The sequence below is a fragment of the Bos grunniens genome, chromosome 19 (genome assembly GCF_055505025.1).
Source record: "Bos grunniens cultivar Pamir isolate PY7600 chromosome 19, Bosgru_T2T1.0, whole genome shotgun sequence".
NCBI lineage: Eukaryota > Metazoa > Chordata > Mammalia > Artiodactyla > Bovidae > Bos > Bos grunniens.
Genome location: NC_141183.1, coordinates 43,601,701 through 43,610,185, shown reverse-complemented (window position 1 = coordinate 43,610,185; position 8,485 = coordinate 43,601,701). Strand labels below are relative to the sequence as shown.

General features: G+C 52.3%; 1 protein-coding gene across 1 annotated transcript; it reads right to left on the bottom strand.

The window, feature by feature from the left end:
- Positions 1-165: 165 nt before the first annotated feature.
- On the bottom strand, positions 166-7,882 carry SLC46A1 (solute carrier family 46 member 1). The gene is made up of 5 exons (XM_086360125.1): positions 7,627-7,882; positions 5,698-6,550; positions 4,277-4,360; positions 2,367-2,523; positions 166-1,849 (listed from the first exon to the last, which is right to left on the bottom strand). The coding sequence occupies exons 1-5, from the start codon at positions 7,852-7,854 to the stop codon at positions 1,792-1,794; spliced, it is 1,380 nt and encodes a 459-aa protein (XP_086216251.1). The 5' UTR covers positions 7,855-7,882; the 3' UTR covers positions 166-1,791.
- Positions 7,883-8,485: the final 603 nt, after the last annotated feature.

Here is an 8,485-nt window from a genome sequence, read left to right as displayed (position 1 = left end):
CAACCCCCAGCCTGCTCTGACATTGCTTTGAAAGGGTCAGAGTTTTCTGCTTAGATGGGCTGTAACTGCTGCCCCCACTATGGGGCTGAGTCAGCTTCACCCCATCCCAGCCCTCTCCGAGACCAAGACCTTGCTCATGACCAAGAAACACACAAAAGTCTAAAGTCCAGCTCCAACTCATTTAGCCTTCCTGGGGCCCCACAAATAGAGGCATTCCATTTTAGAATGTATGAGGTAGGAAGGATCTAAGAACAATATTTAATCTAGTGTTTCCTAACTTGTCGAACCCATGACCAGATAATTGGGGGGTGTCGCTGAGCTACCCCTTCACAGAAGGCCACATACGAGTCAGAGGCGGTACCTGGAGTAGATCCCAGGCCTGAGGTCAACCCAGAGCCTTTTTGCCTACATCCGCACCGCTGGGCCAGGAGAGGGACCTCTCCTCACTTGATCTCACGACAGGGGACAGTGACACGGGAATCTGGTAACAGGCCACAACTGACCTTGGTTTGCCTTGGGCCACCCCCATTTTACCTGCGTGATTTCTAACCAGGAACCTGGCTGGCAGGGCATGTGAGAGAGAATGAGGGCGGAAATACCAGCAGGGGGCCATGCCATGTGGCCAGTTCTGTTTTGAAGAGTCAGGTGTTAATCTGATTTTTTTGGGGGTTTATGGTCCTCATCAAAGCCAGTGCCTTAAGACCCAATCTGATTCTGCCTTTCAATTTCAGGTTTCCCTAACACCCTAGAAATGGGCCCCACATTTTCTGGGACTTGGGCCTCCTGAACCATATGGGGAGGCTGGGCCCATCTCCAGGTTCCTGTTGACCTACAGGTGCTCAAGAGAGGGTGTCGGCACATGGCCCTGCTGAAATGCCTAGAGATGGGAAGTGTTAGAGAGCTGAGTGGTAGCAAAAACTGATTCCGCTTGGGCTGGTGTAGCCAGGAAGATCGGGACGGGTGCCTTCATGGAGTGGATCTCTGACTCCGAGGAATGAGCAGCCAGGGCTCTGCCCAGAGCTTTTCCACTGGCCTAATGCAAGCGTGCCAGCTCTTTGCTGCCCAGAAGCTCAGAAGACAATGGGCAGTCAGATGAGGACTGAGCCAGCTGTGCCCGGTACCAATCTCATGGCAACTCTGGGGGCTCCTGTCCTTTCCAGAAGCTGCTGCTGCCTGGTCTATGGTGGGCAAACTGGGAAAACAAGGCCCCATAGCCTAATGCCATGGGGGAGCCAGGAAGTTCATTTCGGGGCGATTATACTGACTTATGATGATTGGCACTGCTAAGCCTAGCAGATTAATTCCCACCCAGAGACAGCAGCATTCTCCCTCCAGGGGACACCGAGTCCCTCCCACAGCCCCCCCTCCCCCAAAGGTACCATGTTCATCACTAAGGAGTGATGAATTGAACACTCTGAGCTGCCCAGTTTGGCTCGGAAGCAGAGGTGCCAGCCCTCAGGCTTCAACTGGTCCCTCCACCAGGACCTCTCCCCTCCCCTGGAGGGTTCTGTGTGATTCATGGCCTAAAGGGTAAACAGACCCCTGTTCCAAATAGGGGCTCCCCCACCACCTGCCCTGAGTGGGTGACAATTCGAGATCTAGGAGTCATAGGCTGGCACAGCTGTGGATGTGGCAGGGGCCTTGGTCCAGGTTGACCATCCTGTCCAAGGTGAACACAGCCCTTTGGGGGGATCTGCCGCTATGCTAAGGGCTGGGATCCAGATGCGTCTCCTTCCAGCTGGTCAGTGCTCACGTTGCTCCTCTTGCCCTCTGTCCTTGGGTCCAGGCAGATCAGGGGCTCTGGGAAAACTCCTGGAATTCAGGGCAATGATTATCCCTTTCCAGTATCCTGTGAGAGACCAGAGAGAGGGTTCAAACTTAACATGGGGCGGGGGACCCTCAACTCCTGGAGGAGTGACATGGGCTTTATTGGGTGGGCTGGTCCAGGTAACCCCGCTCCCCAAGCTAAGAGGTGGAAGACAAAACAGAGGGCTCGGGGGAAGAGAAGCAAGTGGGTCAGGTGAGCACGGGGCCCAGCCACAACTATCCCAGGAAGCTCTCCAGGCTTCCCTTTAGCACATTTCTGCCACGGTTGTTGCATCTGTAAAATGGGAATGGAGAGGGGCGAGGGGATCTGAGTGCGAGAACACAGCCCTGCCGAGCAGCACTGTGAGCGTGTCCCTTCCCCTACTGGCCTCTGCCTTGCCCCCGGAGAGCCGCTCCCAGAGAATCAGACAACCATCTGCAAGGGGAGAGAGACACCCACAGGGGAAGAGCTCCAGAAACGAGGAGGTTGGGAGGAGGAGGAAGAGGAGCCCTTTAGGTAAACGGCTCCATTCTGACCATGAGTCACAGCCCTGTATTACCCCATCAGGATGGCTGGGATGAATAGCAGTCCAGCTCCCAGGAGGAAAGGGAAGCCCTTCATGAGGTTCAGGGTGGCTGGGTAGAGCGAGTTGAAGATGCCGGAGGCCATCAGCATGGCCAAGCCATTCACACAGGCCAGAGCAGAAAAGAGAGCGCCTGTGAAGAAATAAATACCACACAGCAATTTGAAAGACCTAAATGCAAATTCTGGCACTACTACCCAACAGCTGTGTAATCGGGGGCAAGCCACTTCACCTGAGTCTGACCTTTCTCACCTATAAACCCTACATCATATGTTGTGTGTGATAAGGCTTCAGTGAGGTCATACATGGACAGCACATGTGCTTAAAACAAACGGCTGTTATTAAATCTATTACAAGGATGTGTGATGTCTTCTCAAAGAAGTTTGATAAAGTCTGATAAAATCGTGTGGGGTTTATCCCCTTTGGAATCATCTCCTGTTTAGGATAAATTTCTGGGTTAATTCTCAGTTTCAACACTTATTAGCTGTGTAATCACTGAATAAGTCATTTACCTTTCTGGGTTTCTGTCCCCCTTCTGTTAAACAAGGACATTACCTTTCATGGATTGTTAGGAATGCTGGTAACATTATATACACAGGTAAAGCAGCCATGCCCGGGCCTGCCCTCCTAGAGGCAGTCAGTTAGCAAAGGCTGTTCTTTTCTCCTGTTCCTCTTGGCATCTCTGGGCACAGTGAAGGCGCTAGAAAAAGGCTTATTGAGTGAATGAATGGAAACAACAGAATGGTTGTGAATGAATGGTTCTGGAGACAACAGAACCCACGGTGGGATATATGACATGAAAATCTCTGCCATCACCAGAACTTCTTTCCCGGGTAGAAGGGAAAAGGAGGATAAGCCAGATGTTTTCACTGGCCTAAAGACCCAGTGACCTGAGAAACTGCTCTTTATAGATATGCCAACAGAACACGAATTCTGCAAAGTAAGCTCAACCCTGGGCTTCCCTGGTGACTCGGATGGTAAAGAATCTGCCTGCAGTGTGGGAGACTCGGGGTTCGATTCCTGGGTCAGGAAGACTCCCTGGGAGAAGGGAATGGCAACCCATTCCAGTACTATTGCCTGGAGAGTTTCAAGGGCAAAGGAGCCTGATGGGCTACAGTCCAGGGGGTCGCACACAACTGAGTCAGATACAACTGAGTGATTAACACTTTCATTTCACTTTTGCTTTGAAGCTTAACCTAACAGAAGTTGAGATTAAACTATCAGACTGTCAGAGCTCGAAGGGCCTGCAGATGTCACCAAGAGCAATTCATGTGTGTTACAGATGAGGAAACAGGCCCAGAGAGGGAGAGGGACCTACCCAAGATCACACAGCCGGTGAGACAGAGCCAGGACTAAAAACCCAGATCCCAAGCCCTGGTGCTCTTAAAACCACACCTGGGTGTGCAACCTAGGTCCACCACTTACTGAGTGATCTTAGGTGAATCAACTGAACACTCTGGGCCTTTGTTTCACCTGCCACTTGGAAACAATGAAACCTAAGTCACCAAGTTGTTTTGTCTCCTTCGAGCTTGGACACTGTGACCCCAGGGAAGCAGGGGCCTGTGGCATGGTCACGTCCATTTTGCAGATGGAAAAGCTGAATTCTGGAAAGGGTAAATCCTCTGCTGGGCTTAAAAACATAAGCCCAGCAAAAGAACATAATCACATGCAGCTGACTGCAAATTCCGACTCTGATTTGGTCGGGAAATGTAAATCCCTGTGGTCCTTTGGCAGCCCTGGGCGCTTGGACAGCAACGCAGTTGTCTTAGCTACTTCTCCAGGGTGGGAGGAAGGAAGGTAAGCTCCTCCCAGCCTATGGCTGCCCTCAGCCCAGTTTAGGCAACACTGGCCTGAGGAACCAGACGTGGGCTGATCCTGATACTCACCCTGCTCCGATTGCCTCACCAGTCTAGATAGCTTGGCCCGGATGATAGGGGTGACGACCAGTGACAGGAAAAGGAGCCCGTACCCTGGGGAGAAAGAAGGAAAGATCGAGAGAATGGGGCTGGGGAGGGGGTGCCCCAGTGAGATGTAGCAGAGCTCTTGTGTCCACCCATGAGGGACGCAGGTTAGACACCGGAAGAACTTCCCTGATGAGGAAGGCAACGATGACGGCGCACAGTAAGCACACAGGAAATGCGAGTTCCTTTTCAATGGACATTCAGTGACTCAAAGGCTTATACTGTTTCCTTAGGAACTGTTTCTCTCCCTTGTGCAACTGTTACCTCCTCAGCAAAACTGCAAACTGTTAAAGGACAGTGGAGCCTCCAAAGTGGGTACACGACGAGGCCCCGTCTCCAGAGCCCCTGAAGGTAACAGGCACCCAAATCCCTGAGCAACGACAGTGCCTTCATCAGCTCTGCAGCCCTGAAGGCACTGAGCCCAGCACACGGGAGATGTGCGTGGAAGATGCTGTGTGTAGAAGGAAAAGGTGCCTGGCCCCCATCAGCTGCACTGTCCAGAAGAGCAGCCACATTAAGAAGTCTGTGATTACTGGGACCTCCCTGGTGGCCCAGTGGTTGAGAATCCACCTTCCAATGCAGGGGATGAAGGTTCGATCCCTGGTTGGGGAACTAAGATGCCACATGGCTCAGGGCAACTAAGCCTGCGTGCTGCAACTAGAGAGCCCCAAGTGCTACAACAACTGAGCCCTCGAGCTCTAGAGCCCATGTGCAGCAACAAGAGAAAGCCCATGTGCCTCCATGCCAGACATTTTAAAAAAAAATTTTGTTTTACTCTTTGATTACTGAATGGCTGACTGTACACATTTTCAGGCTCTATTAAAATAAATCTGTCCATTCAGGAAAATGAACTTCCTCATTTTCAGCTGTCCCCTCCAACCAAAAAAAAAAGAAGAACTAACACAAGTCGGAATCTGATAGCTGTGGTCTGAGAAGGCTGGCTTTTTAAAAAAACCCAAAGAAGCTGACCAAGGTCCTGTAATCCTTATCAGAGAAGTGAGCATTAAGGCATTAGCAGCATGGACTTTGCTTAAAAGCACCAGGGGAGGTAGGAGTGAAGCAATTAGTGTACAAGCGATACTATTGTCTTTGGCTCTATCTTACAATATTTATGGTTGGTAATGTGAATTAATTACTTTGGCTACTGAAGGTCAATCTTTTCTGTATAACTGGTGGGTTGTTTTTGTTTTTTTTTTTTGTAATGAGATTTCTTAGTCGTTTGTCCTCCAGTGCAGGCTAGGGCCACAGTGATGTTTCCAAAGACACGGGCATGAACTGCATTTGGGGACAGCACATGGCCACCCAGTAATTCTGAAACAAACTGTAGCTGAACCCATACACTTTACCTGTGAACATGAGGGGTGTGATGGTAGCAAATGCAAAGACCATCATCCCCAGGATATTGAAGACCAGGCCGATCTCAGCCACCCAGGTGTCGGCCAGGCAGTACTGCAGAAGCCGCAAGCCCAGCAGGCTGGTGAGGTATGGGAGCTGCTGAGCTGCAGAACCGTAGCTGATCAGCCGAGAGTCCCAGCAGAGGGGTGCACTCAGCTCATAGAGGGTCAGGATGTCCTGGGCCCCGAGGTGCACAGTGATCATCACGAAGATGGCTAATGAATACAGGGCTAAGTGCTTCCTGGACTTCTCCGGGGCCTGGGTCACATAGAGCTGGATGACGGATCGGTGGTGACGGAGTGTGAAGAGACGGGTAGGTGTCCGCTCCTTCACTGTCTCACCAAAGCAGAATGCTGCATAGAGAGTCATGACGGTCAGCACGGCCAAGGCGAGCCAGAAGGGGTTGACATAAACCTGCTCCTGGAGCAAGAAGCCACCAATGAAGCTCGCCAGCATTCCCGCCACCCCAATGCATGCTTCCAACAGGGCCATTCGGATGGTACGGGTGCGGCTGGAGCTGACATCAGCCACGGAGGCAAAGCTGGCGGCCAGGAGCCCACTGAAATCGCCGAGGAGGGCACAAAGGATGCGGCCCAGTACCAAGTAGCCAATGTGGAGATGCAGCTGAACCACGAAGATGGACAGCACGGTCTGGAGCAGCAGGCCGAGGGAGGCCAGCACCAGCAGCGGGCGGCGGCCCACACAGTCACTCCAGGCGCCCAGCAGGGTGGACGAGAAGAGTCCCACCAGGAAGCCGCCCACGTTCATGTAGAGGGTCCAATGGGAGGTAAGTGTCTCCACTTCCTGTGGGGGCAAGAGTTGTATTATGGGGAGCGGGCGAGCTATCCCTCACTCTGGGCTGCCCACCCCCCACACTGTCACCAACCTGGGAGATACAGGGATCAGGACTTTCTCTGAAGCCCTAAACCTCAAGAGAATTTTAGTATGGATGCTGGAGCGGGTATGGGAAATTTGTAAGATCCATTCCTTACTTTTACCACTGTGAATGAAAAATGCTGCTGCTATATCAGGGTTCAGTCCCTGAGTTGCGAAGATCTCCTAGAGGAGGAAATGGCAACCCACTCCAGTATTCTTGCCTGGGAAATCCCATGGATGGAGGAGCCTGGTGGGCTACAGTCCATGGGGTTGAAAAGAGTCGGACACGACTGAGTGACTAACACTTATCACTTGTAATCTTTCGATGTTTCTCCAACCTGGTTTTTATCACAAAACTCCTATATATCCTGGCTCCTCCCTTAACTCTCAGGAGCAGTCCTTCGGAGCTGTCTGAGAGACTGCCTCCAGGGCTTGAGTCCTCAGAAAGTTAGCTAAATAAGACAATTTCTGGGGCTTCCCAGGTGGCTCAGTGGTAAAGAATCCACCTGCCAGTGCAGGAGACACAGGTTCGGTTCCCGGTCGGGGAAGATCCCACCTGCTGTAGGTAACTAAGCCTGTGTGCCACAACTACTGAGCCTGTGCTCTAGAGCCCCTGTCCCCAAACAAGGGAAGCCACCGCAGTGAGAAGGCCCAGCACTCTGCAACTAGAGAGTAGCCCCCGCTTGACACAACTAGAAAAAAGTCGGGGCAACCATGAAGACCCAGCATAGCCAAAAATAAAATTGAAAAAAACTCTCATCTTTTTAAGTTGTGCATTTTGTTTTTCAGAAAATACCCCCTTGTTAACCCTCAAAGCTCGCTTTATCTGCATCAGCTTTAAGCATCTCTACACCGCAGTTCTCAGGCTCCAACTTTTGCTCCCGCCCCGCCCACCACCCAAGATCCTAACCCCCGCGGCCGTCCCCAGTCTTTACCCAGGCCACCCCCGCCCCGGCCACTCTCCTCGCTTCTCCACCCCCCACACCCACGCGCGCGGCCCCTACCTGCGCGATGGGGTCCACGCTGTGGTTGCTGCAGCTGTCCCTGTGACGGGTGCCATTGTAGCCAAGGTCTGCACTGAAACGGTGCCACATGTACTGCGTGGTGACCGGGCCCTGCAGGACCAAGGCGAAGTTGGCGAGGAAGACGAGTGGCTCCACGCAGCCGCGGCACAGCACGGACCGGGTAGGCCAGGCGCGGGGCTCGCCCGGGGAGTTCGCGCGCCCCTCCATGCTTTCGGGTTCCTTGCAGAGTTGGCACAAGGCAAAAGGTTCATCTTTCTGCGCCTGCGCTCAGCGTCTTTTTTTTTTTTTTTTCAAGTGGGCGGGACGGAGCCGGAACTGGTGAGCCCCTCCTTCCTCTCAGCCCCTCCCTCTCTGGGCTGGGAAGGGCAGGCGGCGGGGGAGGCGGGCGTGCCCGGAACCCCTGACTTATAGAGTGACCTCGCCTGCAAACTGTGCGAAGATATCGCCTGGCACTCCTTCCCAGGCCCCGAAAACCCCATAACAGTAGGAGAATATCAATAATTAACATTCATTGATCACTTATGTGCTGGGCGTTGTACTAAACTCCACGTGGATTAATCTCCCAACAACTTTATAAGCTAGTTATTGTTAAGGATCCCAATTTACCCATAAAGAGACAAGAACAATCGGGCATTCAAAGCCGAGCTGGAAAAACACACGACTTCTGATGTCTGTGCTGATGTTCTGCCCTGCGACAAAGCGACCCGGTGGATAAAAGTGCAGCCTCCAGTTCTACTGCCTCAATTCCATCACCTAGGTTCTGGGCATGCCACTTAGCTCTTTGTGCCTCCGTTCCGTCATCTTAAAAGGATGGTGCTAATAGAATGTGACTCAAAGA

Excerpts from the sequence above, each read along its gene's own strand:
- SLC46A1 (XM_086360125.1), bottom strand. The coding sequence starts at position 7,854 with ATGGAGGGGCGCGCGAACTCCCCGGGCGAGCCCCGCGCCTGGCCTACC. Across the intron at positions 4,361-5,697 it reads CACACCCCTCATGTTCACAG|GGTACGGGCTCCTTTTCCTG; the intron begins GTAAAGTGTATG and ends CTTTCTCCCCAG. Across the intron at positions 1,850-2,366 it reads ATCCCAGCCATCCTGATGGG|GATACTGGAAAGGGATAATC; the intron begins GTAATACAGGGC and ends GGTCTCTCACAG.